The sequence below is a fragment of the Cynocephalus volans genome, chromosome 6 (genome assembly GCF_027409185.1).
Source record: "Cynocephalus volans isolate mCynVol1 chromosome 6, mCynVol1.pri, whole genome shotgun sequence".
NCBI lineage: Eukaryota > Metazoa > Chordata > Mammalia > Dermoptera > Cynocephalidae > Cynocephalus > Cynocephalus volans.
Window position 1 is genome coordinate 578045 of NC_084465.1, and position 16621 is coordinate 594665.

The 16621-nt window shown below is 43.0% G+C and overlaps 1 protein-coding gene across 4 annotated transcripts in view; it reads right to left on the reverse strand.

The window, feature by feature from the left end:
* DYNC2I1 (dynein 2 intermediate chain 1) overlaps positions 1–16621 on the reverse strand; it is a 94268-nt gene that overhangs the window by 61749 nt on the left and 15898 nt on the right. For 2 of the 4 annotated variants that reach the window (XM_063099499.1, XM_063099498.1), the window contains exons 2-4: positions 9546–9978; positions 6112–6209; positions 3620–3928 (exon numbers count right to left, since the gene is read on the reverse strand). In XM_063099499.1, coding sequence (XP_062955569.1) covers positions 3620–3928; positions 6112–6209; positions 9546–9840 — 702 coding nt within the window. In that variant the 5' untranslated portion in view covers positions 9841–9978. Of the gene's footprint in view, positions 1–3619; positions 3929–6111; positions 6210–9545; positions 9979–11180; positions 11235–16621 lie in introns of all 4 variants that reach the window. The other 2 variants (XM_063099497.1, XM_063099496.1) reach the window with 2 other exon arrangements.

Genomic DNA, 16621 nt, shown 5'->3' on the forward strand with positions numbered 1-16621 from the left:
GAGACAAATCTACCACAGACACCCCTCGACTTACGATGCGGTTACATCCCAACAAACCCACTGTAAGTTGATAACACCCGAAGTCAAAAACACATTTAATATGCGCAACCTACCCAATACGCTCAGAACACTTACATTAGCATACAGCTGGGTAAGATCATCTAACACAAAGCCTATTTTATAATAAAGTGTTGAATAGCCCATGTAATTTATTGAATACTGTTCTAAAAATGAAAACAATGGTTGTACGGGTACTCAAAGTGCAGTTTCTACTGAGTGCACACAGCTATCACACCATTGTAAGTCAAACAATCACAAGTCGGGAATCATTTGTAGTTTCTTACAGTGATTAAAATTATAAACTTTCAAACACATGGAATGTAGCTATTTCACAGATCCATGCACCTACAGAAAAAGATTTAAACACTTGAATTAAGTAAATTTTTAAAAATAAAGTTAAAGCTATTAGATTATAAATCAATATATGCAGGTGAACTACATGATGAGAGAGACACTGAGTTGAGTGACCACTGGTCTGAAGTGCAGCAGGCAGGGACATGAGGCCATTCCCTGATCGACAGAGACACCAGGGCAGCAGTGGAGAAGAGGATTACAGACCTGGAAATGACCCGAGGCACAGAGCAGAAGGCCAGGATTAAATCATCAACTGAGAAAGATCAGTCTAGAGGTCAATACACAACATGTACCATAAGCCTTAAAAAGAGTTTAAAATATTCAAATACTTCCTTTGACCTATAAGTTCTACTTCTAAGAAATTATTCCTAGAAAACAAAGGCATGTTAAGATTTTTAATGTGTTCATCACAGAATAAATTATAATATCAAAAAATATTAATAACCTGAGGTTCAATATAAGGTTACTTGTTAAATAAAGTTATGACTACATGAGAGAATAGTAGACGACTATTAAATATCCCAGTATTAAAAAGTATTTCCTGGAATAAGGAGAGAATAGCAGCATGATTCCAATTTTGCTTTTGTACAAAGTTCATCCATGCACAGGAGAAAGGGCCGCAAGGATATACGCACGTATTACAGAACAGATCATCTCTGAGTCTGGGATCGTGGGAAATTTTTGTTTTATTCTTTATGCTTCCCTGTAGTTAAAAATCTTTCCAAAATAAATTAGAAAAAAGGTACAATAATATGTTTAACAGAACAGTCTTGTCAAGGTTATAAAATAGATTGGAATGGAAAAAGACTGAAATCAGTAGTGCTACGGAGGAAAAACTTATGATTTAGTGGATAGCTAGATACAAAGAAAGGAGGATTAAGCCCGGAGGGTGGACAAACAGCACAGTGCACTGCAGGGCCCACCGGCTGACAGACTGCAAGTGGGTCTGGGTGAAACGTCCAGTGGTGGCTAGTGGGGCATTGGGGCTTGTACCTCCATCACCTCAATCCCACAACACCCGCAAGTGGTACCCTGCCAACCCCAAAGCCTGCCTGTGGCAGAGTGAGGACACAAGCTCAGCGCCTTGCTGTCCACAGCCCGTGGCCTTGTCATACAGCCCCTCGGAACCAATGCTGCGGTTAAGAGAGTTCTGAGCTAGAAACAAGCACAGCAGAGGGTACAGAGGTGAGGTCACTGGATGCTTCCATTAAAGTCGCTGGTCAGTAACCCTGGAGGAATGCTCTGTTATATTCATCATACTTCATCATACCCTTTCTATTTCTGATAGCCGGAAGAGGCTTACAATAAAAGACACATAATTATAATCAAAATAATGGATCAAAAATCATATAGAGAAAGTCAGAGTAATCGCGGAGCACACACGAGCGTGATCCCCGGGAACAGTCCCGGTTCATGTCCGTTGTGCTGGCATCATCATTAACAGCACCCCTGCTCTTCAGGGTCACCTTAGGATGACAACTTCAATCGCCAGGCTAACACAGTAACAAGACGGAAAGTATCTTTCGAGTGCCAGAAAGAGGAAATGTTAACGTATAAATGTTAGTTGTATAACGCCCAACAATCACTCCTGATGTCATGTTGAATCCTTGTTTATTTCTCTATCCTACACTTCTCCGACAGAATAGAAGCACCATGACAACAGAAACTTTTGTTTGCAGCTGTATCCTCAGCGCCTACAACAGTGCCTGGGGTGCAGAGGTCACTCGAATAGGAACAAACTGCCTCAAAAAGGAAGTTTTCCAGTCATCAGAAGAATCTTTTTTCTGGGACTAATTGTGAAGTCAGTGGTTTTCATGTGCAGAAAGGCATTTCTAGGGGGGCACTAAAAAGATGCAACCCAAGCATGTCATTTTTAGTAATTAAATTTCATCCAGGGAATGGACAGTAAGCAAGTTCAACAAAACACTAGTAGTAGAGACCAAATGTGGGCATATGGGTGTTCATGGTAAAATCCTGTCAGTGTTGCTGTTTGTTTGAAAATGTTCATAATAAAATGTCAGCCAAAAAAATAATAATGAAACAGTTTGGATCTAGGGAAAGAGAGTTTAAAAACAAAAAAGAATGAACAGCTGTCCTCAATTACTGCCTCACTCAGCTTTTCGACAATGGGCACCTGGTCAGGAACATAAACATCCATGAGGCTGATTGGGGGTATGTCCACAGGCTCTCAACACCATGCACACAGATGACAGAACTGGTATTGTCTTAGCACTGCTAAGAAACATGACCAGTGTTCTCATCCAAAAGGCGGCTGCAGGCAACAGAGTGGGGTTTCAGTTTAGTTGCAGGAAGGCACTGGGGCAAAGGCACTGAGGTTAAGGTCTCTAACTCATGACACCTGACAGCGGAAGGGGCAAGCTGAGACCCTGAAGCAGTCCACTCTCAACACAAATGCCACTCAGTCTACATGCTCTTGGTTTTAATCCAATGGCTATTGGCTCCTAAAATAAATACATGTGCATGGTAGTGGATGTCAGCTAATTATTTCATCAGGTACATATATTTGCATCAGCAGATTCAAAGTGCTGGGCCTTGGCTAAGACCCCCAGCCTTTCCCCTGAAGGTCTGAATCTCCCCCAGCCTCAGATACCAACTGACCCTCATGAGAAGATTTTACTTCCACTTTAAAGGAAGCACCACCAAGAAATAGGAGAATAAAATCACATTAGCTTCAGATTCTGTAAAACTGGAGCAGCAAAAAATGCACACATGAGAGCAAAAGATACTAAATTTAGTCTAGGAAAATATTAAGCCTTACAGTAATAAAACCGATATACATGTGAAAAAATTAGTTCCTCCTCAGTCAATAGTTTTAGATTTTGTTCTGTTTTGTTTCGTTTTTTGGCAAACTTATACTACCAATTTGAATTAAAGCATTGTTTTGCTAAATTATTCACTTATTTTCCATTTTTAAAATATCAGTTTCCTATTTAATGTTAAATTTCAAAATTTTAAGTATCTGTTAAAAGTACACTCAAAATATAATCAAAAGACTTGGCTTCATATCTCTTAGATCAGTAATCTCTCTACACTGATCACACAAGATACACATGAATCACATATTTACCAAGATTATACTATTAGGCCACAAATCTTAACACTATGTGGCCACACTCAGCATGACTTTTTCTCTAAGAGCACTGATCTCAGGACTGAAAGGCAACGAAGCGCCAACAAGCAGTACCTTGGGTTCCCTCTTCCGATGCCCTTCTTTGGACGACCTCTCTTTTCTCTCCGTGTTGCTTTGCTGCCTCTCATCGTCAAGGTGAAAGGCTTCTTTATGCCGTTTTTCTCTGTGTCTTTCTTCCCCTTCCTTGTCAGAGAAGGAACTACTTTTTTCTTTTGAATATTTTTCTCTTTTTTCCCTTGTGCTGCTTTTCTCTCGATGCTTCTTTTCTCGATCTGGCTCTCTGGGCTTCCTGTGTCTTCTCTCACCTTCTTCTTTGTAAAGCCAGTACTTGAGAGGATTGTCTTTACTGTCACCGTACTGCAACTGTGGAACGTAGCACATGGGATGTGCGTGAGCATGTGACACGCGAGCACTCTGTCTTTTGTGTTATCATGGAAGCAGGGAAAACCACAGATTTACGATCACCCCCTTCACACTCTCTCCCAGTCACGGATCTTCCTAAAAACTTAATCTGTGGTCGTTCTGGACAGAAAAAGAGCCCTATTCACACCATGCCACCCAACCTTAAAGAGTAACAGAGGCACCACGGCACAGCTGCCCTCGCCTGATGTGGGACAGTGTCCAATTCTACAGCAAGGCAGATGTGGCTTTCACAATTGGTCCCTTCTTACCTCCACAGCTACCTTCATATATTTGGGCACCCTCAGCCTCAGCTGCCCCAGCCCTAACATCCTGTACTGTGAAATCTTTGCAGCTTCTCCAGGAAAACGTCCTCTCCCGGGAGCAGCTACAGCACAGAGCCAGCACCTCTCCTACAAAGACGCATCGCATCACTTTCTTTCTTACTTACTCCCACGCAGACGGGGATTCTTGGAAATGGGGACAATTGTCTAATTGCCTCTGTATCCCCAAAAACCTGTGGGTGCTCAGTAGATAACTGGTGATACTCATCATAAACTGTAAAACAGGCTATTACCAGGTAATGTTCTTGGCTCAGACTCTTAGTTCTGGGAGCACTGCCGGCATGCTCCACAGACGCCCCTGAGTGCTCATCCTGTCACACGGGGTCTCTCCTGCTAGCCCTCCACCGGGGCTCACTGGGCTCTTGGCCCCCAGCTCTCTCCTCATACTGGTCCTCCGTGGTCCCCATTCCCCTCCCGTAGACCCCGCAGTCCCCCACTCATCTCCTTTCCTCGTTTCTCCTCAACTGCAATCTTCCCTGCTTATCTTTGCCAGGATGCACACTGATGACCTCCCAGACTTAAACTCTACGGGAATTAAAGATTCAAGTCTTAAAAAAATTTTAAAAACCCAGAACAAAATACAGATGACTTACTGACACGCTTTGGAGTGGGGAAAGAGCTCTCCAAGCATTCAACCAACAACGGAAATGATGAAAGGATACACTCGACCACTTTACTTGTATAATGTTTTGTGGTATTTTTGGTGGCTGGCCAGCACAGGGACCTGAACCCTTGACCTTGGCGTTATCAGCATCACACTCAACCAACTGAGCTAACTGGCCCACCCTACTTGTTTAAACTTATTAATAAAAATAAAAATCCTACAAGTCAAAATCAAAACAAAAAACAGCAACATAAATGAGTGACAGAGAGTTAACCTTTAAAGTACTCTCACAAATCAAGAAGACACACCACTAGAAAGTAAGCAAATATACACAGTAATTAACAAAAGGGCAGTAACCCCATTTTAAAAACTGCCCTGAAATGCCATTTTCTTCTGAATCAAGTTAGCAAAGATTAAAAATGATGAAAATGCCCACTTGCTGCTTAGGACATGGGAATTACACTCTGATGATATAAATAATTACAGCTCTTACAAAACGCAAATGGGGTAGGTTTACATTTACTTTGCTCCAGCAAGTTCATTTCCAAAAATTAATTATAAGGAAATAATTATGAATAAGTACAAAAAGTATGTTTCATGAATGTCTTCACAATAAAAAAAAAATTTAGAAGAAACCTAAGTATCCAAAGACAGCAGACGTGTCGAGAGAACTGACACCTCTATCTCACTGAATATTAAATTATGAAAACTATAGTACATCTATATCGTTGAATATTAAATTATGCATCTATTAAAATATTATAGAGAAATATGATAACTCAGGAAAACGCTTAAAATGTATTGGTACAACTTGTAAAACAGTAAAAATCCAATTTAAGAAAAAAGTTTTATATATACATATATGTATGTACATATACATACATATATACAAATATATATTTTTATATATATAAACATTACCAATAATCATTTCTGGGTGGGGATTAGAAAGCTTTTGTTTTCTTATTTACTCATATCTTCTAAATTTTCTAAAATAATCAAGAATTATCCTTGGAATCACAGAATAACACTCAACCATGAGGGGAAAAGAAATTGACTACACACAGTGCTTGGGACCTTCCCCAGGCCTTGAATCCCGATTCACTAAATTTTCCAAAAAAGCTCCTAACAGCAATGCTCCAGATGCCCTGTGCTCTGCAGCACTGGGAAAGCCCTTCCTGGGGCCTCGCCGTGCGCACCTTTACCTTTCTTTCTCGGTATCTTCTTTCTCGATCTTCGTCTCCTCTTTCAGAGTCTTCATATCTCCTTTCTTTCTCTTCAATTCTTACCTTACTTACTGCAAAAATAAAACATATTCTTAACACTCCCAAATCTTAGCACATCACAAAGATCTTCTAACATCTTGCTGCAGACTTTTTTGTATATTTTACATGTTAATACATATTTTTTTAAATTCTCCAATTAAAGCACATTCTCCAAACTCAAGAATGAAGAGTTCCCATAACTGAACTTAAAGTGGAATAAAGAGGAAGATCAAAATGGCAATCTAAGGAAGAGGCACTGTTCTTCCCCTCTCCCAGTTTGCTACTGAGGCAACCCGGCAAATGTCTGACGAACCCCTGGGATTGAGGGTAAAGCAGACAAATTCCTCGTCCTCCCCTAATATTAATCCTTGTTTTAGTTTTACAGCTAAAATATGCTTGCTTACAAGAAATATCTAAAGGTTATGTAAGGAGTTAACAGCTGAATGCATTTTGAGCTTTGTACCTGCGGTGTGCCGGCTTGTCAGCTCTTCCTGTGCAGGTGAGGGACTGGCTTGCTCTCTAGCTCAAGCTGCAGAAAGCCCCTTAACCAGATCCCCCATCTCCATGACCCAGTTTTACCCACCTAGAGAAGCCCCCTACCCAAAGTTCCATACCCACCTTAACCACCTGATAAAAACCCCAATTTGGGTAACTCTGCTTGGATACAGACAGAGCCAATAGAAAAGCCTGCCTGCTTGCTCAAGAAAGGTATATAACCCCAGCTCTCCCTGCATTCAGGGCCCAGGTTGTTGGAACGTGAGTTCCCCTGGGACCGCAGGCGTAATAAATTATCTGTCTTCTCCATTTCTCCGAGTATCTGCATTTTCTTTGGTGACTTCTGCCGGAACAAGGGGGGCACCAGCCCACACACACAATGTTTTGGGTTTCTGTGCATCAGAGGAAGAGGTGCACAAGGAAGCTGAGCCTGGTCTGAGAAGAAACACCAGCCCAGGTGGTCAAACATTCTAGCCCACTGAGAAGCTGCAAGGGAATGCCTGCCCTCGTACGTGTGCTGAGGAACACAGCCTCCTGGTGCCCCCGCTGCTGTGGGGACAAAGGAGGCAGGAGGCCCTGGATAACTAAGGAAGCCAGGTGCAGCCCACCTGAGACAACATCCAGCAAGACCTACGAGAGAGGCCCCGAGGAACCAAGCAGAGCCCATTACTGATGACCTCTGACCCCCAAAGCACCACCCAGCAAGGAAAACAAGACTTTCACTTCTGAATCTGCATAAACAAATCAGTCATTAGCCTTAAAATTGAAAGAATCAACACTTTAAAAGATGAGGGTAAAATTCCACTTTCCTAGGAGCCTGGGATACAATAGGGGAGTTGCAGGGGAGTCGGGTAATGGGTAAATTGTCAAGGTAGAGCCCACAGGATCCCCCAAGAGACTGAAGGAGAAAGTGTGGAGTCAGGACAAGTCACCAGTTTTCTGTCCTACGGAATGAAAGAATGAAAATGGTACAGACTGGAGTGAAGTGGCTTTTGGAGGCGCTCTCAGAAGTTCAGTTTCAGGCATGCTGTGGACTGGATGTCCCCCCAAAACTTAACCCCCACTGTGACAGTGATAAGAGGGCGGGAAATCCTATGGTCATTGAAAGGTGGGGCCTTGATGAGGTAAGCAGATTGTGAGGACCAAGCCCTAGTGAATGGATTGACCCACTGATGGTGAAATGGTGATCATGAGCATGGTTCTGAAGGCTCTAAAAGGAGAGGCAGTGAGGAGTAGGCTCTCTCTTGCTTCTTTCTCACAATGTGACACCATGCATCACTGAAGTCACCACCAAAGGAGACCCTCACCATAAGTGTTCCTTGGACTCTGGACTTTCCAGCCTCCAAACTGTAAGCAATAAATATTGTTTCTTTACAAATTACCCAGGCTCACAGGCTTACTGTTCACAATACATAGTAGATGTCAAAGTGCAGGTGGATATATGAGCCTGGAATTCAGGAATGAGGCTCAGTTGGGGATGAAAACTTAGAAATCAGGAACAGATAAATGGTATTTAAAAGGACAAGACTGGTCTCTCCGCTCTCTCTTAAAAAAAAAAAAAAAAAAACAGGACAAGACTGGATCCAGTCAGCGAGGGTAATGGGTAGCTGGAGAAGTGGTCCAAGGATCAAGCCCCAGGTCAGGGACACACTTTACAGACAGAAGGAAGAGGAAACAAGGGAAGAGACCTACAGATGATGACAGAAAGAACGTTAAGGAGTCTAACCGTGTAATCAGGCTTCCAGTACAATTCATTTCTGTACTGCACTGAAAAAAACAAGAGCAGGTAGCAACAACAACAACAACAACAAAAGTGATCTGAGAACAGAAGATTTTGTTAGAAATAAATACCAAGACATCAAAATAATAATTCTAAAAAAGAGGCATTAAATAGTAAAATAGTTACTGTTAAAATTAATTGGTGGTAACCCAACTAATCCATCAATTCCACCCCTGGAAATACACACAACAGAAATGCACATACGAGTACATGAACACCAAAAAATCTGTATAATAGTATTCTTAGCCACCTTGGTCCTAATGGATTAAATCCGCAAATAACTCAAGCAGCCACCAGCTGTAAGACAGACAGATGGACTATGGTGTACCTACACAGTGAAGTAGTTCGCAACAACAAAAATGAATGAAAGGCCACAGTTTCCATCATTTTCACAGCCAGACCCACCAGCCATTCCACTGGTTCTAAGATTAAGTATGTATTATTCTAATATATTCGTTTTTCACTTATGTTGGCTAGTTGAATTTTTCATAAGAAGCATATACTCTCTGTATAACCAAAAAACAGTAAAAGACCTCCATTTTGGTGGGGTGGGGGTAATATGCACTTTTACCTTAGAATTCCTAGGAATTTAGATAAATAATATTTAAATATTGCTTAAAATAAAACTGACTCTTTTTAGAAATATTTTTTATCAAAGAGAATTATTTTTGTTTACAGTGAGGATTGAGATTTACTGAGATAATAAGCCTAAAATGTTCCCATAGTGAAACTCTAACAAATAATGAGAAAACTGTTACTCCCTTCATTGACTGAATAAGTTCTAAAAATATCAAAAAGAAAACAACAATAAAAAGTATGCACACACATACACATACACACACACAAAAAATAGGGGCCTTTAACTTCAAATACAAAGCTAAAGCATCTATGGGAACTGTGGGAGAAAACAAAATGATGAATGAACATTCTAAAAGAGGAAAACGCCCCAAACATCAAGAACTTTTAAAAGAAACACAAGTAACAAAATGCCGTCACAAACAGCTAAGCAGTCCCTTGGCAGGAGACACGCAGCCCACGTCTCAACTCCCTCTAGTCACACGTCCGCACCGCACAAACACAGGTGAGGACGCACCTGAGCGCACCTTCCCTTCCACTCGCTCCGGACGCCGCTGGTCCCTGGGCTCCCGGCCCGGCAGGCTGTGGCAGGTGGTCGTCTGCCTCAGCTCTTCCTTCCTGGCCCTTCTGTCTTTTTCCTTTTCTCTGTCCTTTCCTTTACTGTGAGACTTTTCTGCATCTTGTCTTCGATATTTCTCTTTCAACTTTTCTTTTTCCTGGTCTCTCGCATCTTTCCTCCTTTCCCTTTGTTTTTCTCTGTCTCTGTCCCCTCGAGGATTCTCCCTAGTGGTGTGCATCTCTCTCTGGGCCATCCTCTCTCTGTACTTTGTGTCTCGCTCTGGATCCCTGTACTTATGCTCTTCATATTCAAGGACGTCCACGGCAGACTCCTTGTGCAGCTTCTTTTCTCTGTGTTTCTTTTCTTCCTTGGGGCTACCTGATTGTACAGCCTGAAATGAGAGAAAAGATCCCCCTTGACCAGAAAAGCAGATTTCCATTAGAGTTTCACCTTAACATGAGAATCATATTCATTTGGAGGACCTTAAAAGAACATCAGATTCAACTGTTTTCTAACCCCAGCAAGATGGGTGGAGGGCCCGACTGAATATTCCTAGAATAATAAAGTAACTGCAGTCATACTTAGTGTTCAGAAAATAGAATAGTTTGGTCAGGGTCCAGTTGGGTGTGGTTCAGCATCCTTTGTAAGCAAAGTGTGTGTGTGTGTGTGTGTGTGTGTGTGTGTGTGTGTGTGTGCGCGCGCGCGCGTGCGCGCCAATATATCTTTTTAGTTTCATTGCTATTCTTGTGAGAAAAAGAGAGTTTTAGTGAAGCAGGCGGGCGGGCACCTGATGCCCAGCGCAGCCATACTTTCCAACCTATGGCTCCAAGGACCGTTTGGCTGGTTGCCTAGCTCATAGACCTGCATGAAGGGGTCTGGCGTGTGAAGGGCTTGTGACCCAGTCTGTGAATGGGCTTGAGGGGTCTGGGAGCTCCAGACCCAGCCCTAGCCCAACAATCAGCCCAGTCGGTGCAGGATTACCGGCAGGCAAAAGAGCCCGACAACTTGTGTGGTCGCCTAGCTTTACAATTGGCGTCATGAACAGGATTAAGAGCTAGACAATTGGTGCTGTGAGCGGGATACAGACATTAGCCTTAGCCAGACACTTAGCATTTCTATAACTGCTGGCTGATGCCCCTTATATCAGAGACATTCATGTTTATTGGCAAATCAGATCTAAAACACTACATGGATTAGAAAGAAAGAGACAAGCTGTGTTTTAAAGTCTCTGAGACACAAATCGCCTGGGTTCTATATAAAGAACAAGTACCCTCATTACAGAACTCTCAGGAGGACTCAACCTCAATCCCCAAGTCCCTCTGCCCACCCCACTGCCGCTGCCCCCCAAACTAAGAACCACATGCCCGGAGCAGCGCAGGGCCACCTAGGACCATGACAGAGCTGGAAGGGATGCCAGGCTGAACTAATGAGCATGGCCCCATCCCACTATGGCTCCAAAGCACTGACCACATGGCTTTAGCTGTGAGTGGAAAATGCCTCTGAGATGAGCCACAAGGAACCAAGGTGTGCAAAGTGTGAACCAGGTCAAATGGCTCCACTGGGGTCCCAGCTTAAATCTTCAAAATATATTACCCATAGGTGTTTTCTGAGGTCATCTGCTTTCCAAGTATCATCTTTGGTTCTTCTCTAAATAGAAAAGTTTAAAGTTAGAATTTTTAAAGTTTAAAATAACTAATTTTGTGTGCTCTAATGAGCTGCTTTTTTCAAAAGGCCATTTAAATCAATGAGAAACAATGCTTAACATGCCAAAAAATATTTGTCACCTACTAGAATAAAAGGTAATAGAAATAGAGATTTAAAAAAATGACTCACTAGTCCAAAATTATCCATAATCATTATAAAATGCATCCCTTTGGCTACTTCAAAAAGTATTAAATCAAAAAAAAAAGGGGCGGGGGGTGGCTGGCCAGTTAGTTCACTTGGGAGCACATGATGCTGATAACACCAAGGTAAAGGATTCAGATCACTGTAGCAGTCAGCCACCAAAAAAAAAAAAAAAACACTATTAGATATTACAAAATAAAGATGAAAACAAGTTACAATGGCAGTTGAACAAAAGCCCAAGAACAAATATTTTGTGGGTTTATAATATATTGTGTCAGACAGTATTTTCCAAAAAACAGTGACAATGATCTCTGTCATCCTAAATGCTGCGGCCACAGAGAAGGGGTCTGTGCTCCTTCTACTGCAGTGGGGCTCATCCTATGACAGAAGGCTGCTGTGGGGCTTGTAAAGCAATATGATTTCCACCTGCCCCTCCGTGGGCTGCCAAGTCCAGACACCGAGCTGTGAGGAGGAAAAGCAGCCACAGGGAGAGAGGCCATGTGCAGATGCTCCAGCCACAGGCCCAGACAATGCCACACAGTCAGCATCAGCCAGATGTGAGAGGCATGACTTCAAATGACTCCAGCCCCACCTCATGCGTCACCCCCTCCCAAAGCTGTTATCTCCCCCACTGAGGCCACAGATGCTGGGGAGAATTAAGCCATTCCTGCTCTGAGCTCTCTGATTCATGACCCACAGAATACGCGAGCAAAATAAAAAGGCTGCTGTTGTTTTACACCACAAAGTTTGTACTGGTTTTTTAAAGCAGCAATAGCAACCGGGATGTATGGACAGACAGAATGTATTTGGCACTTAATGCGTGTCGGATGCTAAATTGAGTCAAAGCATTATCTGAATTTCATAACCTTATTGGCTCCATTTTACAAATGAGAAAACTGAGGCACGTGGCTAAATAGCTTTCATCAGAGTCTTGCACATTGCTAGGCACATAACAGGAACTGAATAAATATCTGTGGAATGAGTAAAAAACCATACACAGTATGAAAAAAGCCTGCCTGTCCCCCCTGACCACCGACAGGCCTATCTGTCTGCACTGGAGACCAGGCAGCCCAAAAGCTCAGCTCCCTCCTTCCACAAAGATACCTGTACTCATTCAACAAACACTGCACATGCCAAGCTCTTAGCAAACACAAAGCACTGTGCCAGTTCCTGGGACTATGCTGAAAAACAAAAGCAAAGGAAGTCCCTACCTCCAGAAACTTGCATGTGACTCCCCTAATGTTTGATATTGTCTCTGATTGTTGCAGGGAACCCTGAGCATTTTATAATTGTTAAACCTTTCCCTTTTGTCCGCTCAAGAAACCATTTTAGAGATTTTATGCTTGACTGTCTTAGTAGCGAACTCTGGCTCCTGCAGCTCCGCTTGCCAGCTTCCTGCACCCACCTGTATCCATGTGCTAATAGGAGACAACAGTCTCACAGGGCCCTAAGGTCTGGATGCAAATTAGGCTCCAGAGCTGACCAATGGACTGTGTCCCATAATCAGCCAATACAAATTAACAGTACTGCATCCCTCAGTTACATAGGAGGACCTAAATGAGAACTTGGGCGGGAAGTTAGGGCGGGAATTTTGGCGGTATAAGACTGCTTTTTTCCTTTGTTCTGGGAGACACTGGTCTAAGAGTCTTCACTCCCCAGTGCTCTCCTTGCTTGCAAGAAATGAAGTGCTGTCACACTGAACAAAGAGCTGTAACACCAAAAAGAGCTGTCAACTATTAAAAGAGCTATAAGACCATAGTTCTTGGTCTTGGATTCCTCTGCGCGAGCGCCTCACAACATCACGAAAGTGCTCCTCTTCAAACATAGATCACATCTCTCGATCTATCTTTCAGCTACGATCACATCTCTCCACCTAGCTTCCAAGCACAGATCACACTTCTCCAGCTAAATTCTCACCTTTGGGAAAGGAAATCTGTCGCAATCATCTCTGTCTCTCGGGCACCCAGAACTGTTTAGCACTTAACAGCAAATACTAACCATGAATAAACACCAACTATGGATCCGTGGTAAAGGAGTGCATCACGACAGTCAGATCATCAGTTACCCACTGTTCTAAGAATTTAAGGGTGGTGTTAAAATAAGACTAATTCTTCAACAACCCTCCCTTCACAAGTCAGCCTAATTCCCGTCTCATGCATGTGAGCTGGATCCAATGGCTCTCTTTTAATGAGGACACGCCACATGATGCTCCAGCCAGTGTCCAAAATCAGTAGCTCCCCCGGCTCTGGCACTCTCACTCCAGTAGAAGACAGCTGCCACTTCTTAAGGACACTCAAGCACCCCTGGAGAGGCCACATGGACAGCCCAGCAGCCCTGTTGAGTGGCCTCCTTGGAAGAGGACCCCTCAGCCCAAGTAAACCTTCGGATGACATCTTGACTGCAACCTAACATTCCACCCACGTCACTCGCAAATCCTTCACCCGCAGAAGCCATGAGGATGGTAAATGTTTACTGCTGCTCACCCCTCGCCTCGGCCACTTCCCGTCCCACTGTGCTACGTGCCTCCTCACACTCTTCCTATTAACATCTGTGTGTTGGTCTCCCTAGTGTGAGCAAGAGCCCTGTGGAGGTGGAGCCCAGCCTGCTCTTGAGTGGGGTTCCCGCTCCACAGGGCCACACATGCTCCTGGGCAGAGCACCGTCACCTGTCACTGCATGATGGTAAAACCATACCCCTTCACCACGTCCACGACACAGCTAACTGTCCACATGTAAGACGCAGCTCGACAACCAAAGCAAAATCAACCAACGATGGTTTCCTGGGGAGAAGAACATAACGTTTCTCCTATTCCATCCTCCCTTTGAGAAACACTGCCTTAAAGGTACAAAAAAGGAAAAGTTTGCAAAGTGTGCTTCAGACGACAAGCTAATGCAGTACAAATGAAAAATGAAAACTTACCATGGATAAGCCACTAAAAATCTTCCCAGTTACATGAAAATTAGGGCAAGCAGAAAAAAAATCATAATAGCTCATAAATATACTAAACTGAATTAAGTAAAAAAGCAATCAGTTATAAGAACCTACCCAAAATATACTATAACCACAAAATTTATAGTGATCTATCACTAGAAAACATTTTTTTTTTTTTTGATAAATTGGTTTGATTTGACAAAATGGGTCTGTAGTAAGACACCGCATGGGATGATCCCTGCAGGCAGGGAAGTGGTAATTGTAGCTTTTGAACGTCTTTTTTCTTTCACATTAACTGCTCTGTATGGAGGTTAATATATGGCCTATTCGAAACAAACGGGCTGAATTCAATGCAGCACAAGTGTCCCGAGGAGACGTTATGACCAGGACAGTCACCGAGCAGAGGAAGATATACGGCCACCAAATCAGAATGAAAAGTAAAAATGCCAGAGAAAACCATCAGGTTGGGTTTCCTAATGGTTGTAATGATATTAATGACACTGATAAAGAAAAAGCCCTGAAGGCAAGAGACCACAGGATTTTTCTTCTGCCTCTTAAGTTTCACCCACAAAAAGACCCCCAGCAATTTCTTTATAAATGCAGAGAATGCTGACTAGTTTGGGGACACTTAAAAATCAGGTAAATGGCCTTGTTTAGCCCTGAAGATTTCTTTTCTTTCCTTTTTTTCTCTTTTAAATTTTTTTAAGTTATAAAATGGTACAAGTCTTCCCTCTGCCCCTTCACACTCTCTCCCCATAAACTCTACACACCCAGGCATGGTCCACACATTTAATTCAGATAAGGGGATCTTTCATCTTTTTTTTTCCCCCTTACTCTTTGCTCTTAAAGACCAACTCAACCTGCATTTCAGACCCTGTACTGTGGAGTAGGCAGGCCACCCACACTTAAAATTAACTCTCCAAATAAGGACTGGGAGGGCAAAGTTTCTCCCAATGAGAGGAATAAAGTCCAACCTGGGGGGACATGAGCAGAGCTAAACAGCAAGACCATAACACCTACAGGACCATTCAGCCCACGTACAAGTAGACCTGAGAATTAAACTCCATGATGTTCAGCATCTATAATTATGTGACCCTGGGCAAGGTGTACTAAGTACGTGTGACGGGTGGAAAACAAGATGAGCAACCACCACACACACACGCACACGCACACGCGCACACACACGCACACACACACGCACACACGGTTTGATTTTATAAATCAACTAAATTGTCTAGAATTGTCTTTTTATAACAAAACTCTTTGGATTACTGTACAATGAGAACATTAAACAATTTTTAAATCCCTTTCATCTGCCTCCAGAATAAAATGGATTAAACTGATTTAACTCTCCTCCCCATCAAGGCAGGGCTTCAAAGGAATTCTCTTCACAACTCTTTCATCTCATCCTGAAATTCAAGAAGTAAACTTGAGCTGGAATCCCCACCAAGAAAAAAGCCCTTAGGTCAAAAAAAGGTCTTAAGTCAAAAACAGGTACAAGCCTCCATGAGAAAATTCCGGTGGCTCTGGGTGGAGACCACGGCCACACGGACAGGCTGGATTCAGCACAGTGTGTTTGGCCAGGCCATGGGGTCCTGCTGAACGCAAGGTGGCAGTGAGGGCAGGAGCTGATGGGCCTCCCCTCGGGGTGGCCTCAGTCTCCAGGAGGTAGGGCCTGCAGTCACAGGAAACTGTCCACAAAACGTTTAATTTCTTCCCAAGCCAATCATTTTATCTCACGTCTTACATCACTTTGCAGAATAAGTTAGATGGTGTTCACCAATTACTCTTTATACTACTCACTGTTTACTCTTGAACGAAAATCAGATGTGGTAAAAACACATCCTCACTCACAGGGACTAAGCTCAGGGTCAACGTCCCTGGGCAGCTCCTCTGATCCCGCATCCCTATATCCAGAAAACTAAAGCTCGTGTCATCCCTGTGACATCTCGTCCTAACTACACTTGAACATGAGAGTTTGCAAGTTATGTAAGCCCAACAGCTGGAGCGCCTGGTCCTGACTCCAACCTGTTCATGGTGTGTAACCTCCACAGCTGGTAGATTTAATCACAAAGGTGCTCCCTGGGTGCCTGCAGCCATCCCCCAAAGTGGTGTGATTCTCCTCTTGCCATCCATGCCCAGTATCACCTCAGTATAGCAAACTCCAAAAGTTAAAGCTAAATATCAGCTTAACTAGTTTACGGCACATTAAGAAATGTTTTTAAAAAGTAAGTTATTTTGTCTTCCTTGAATCACCT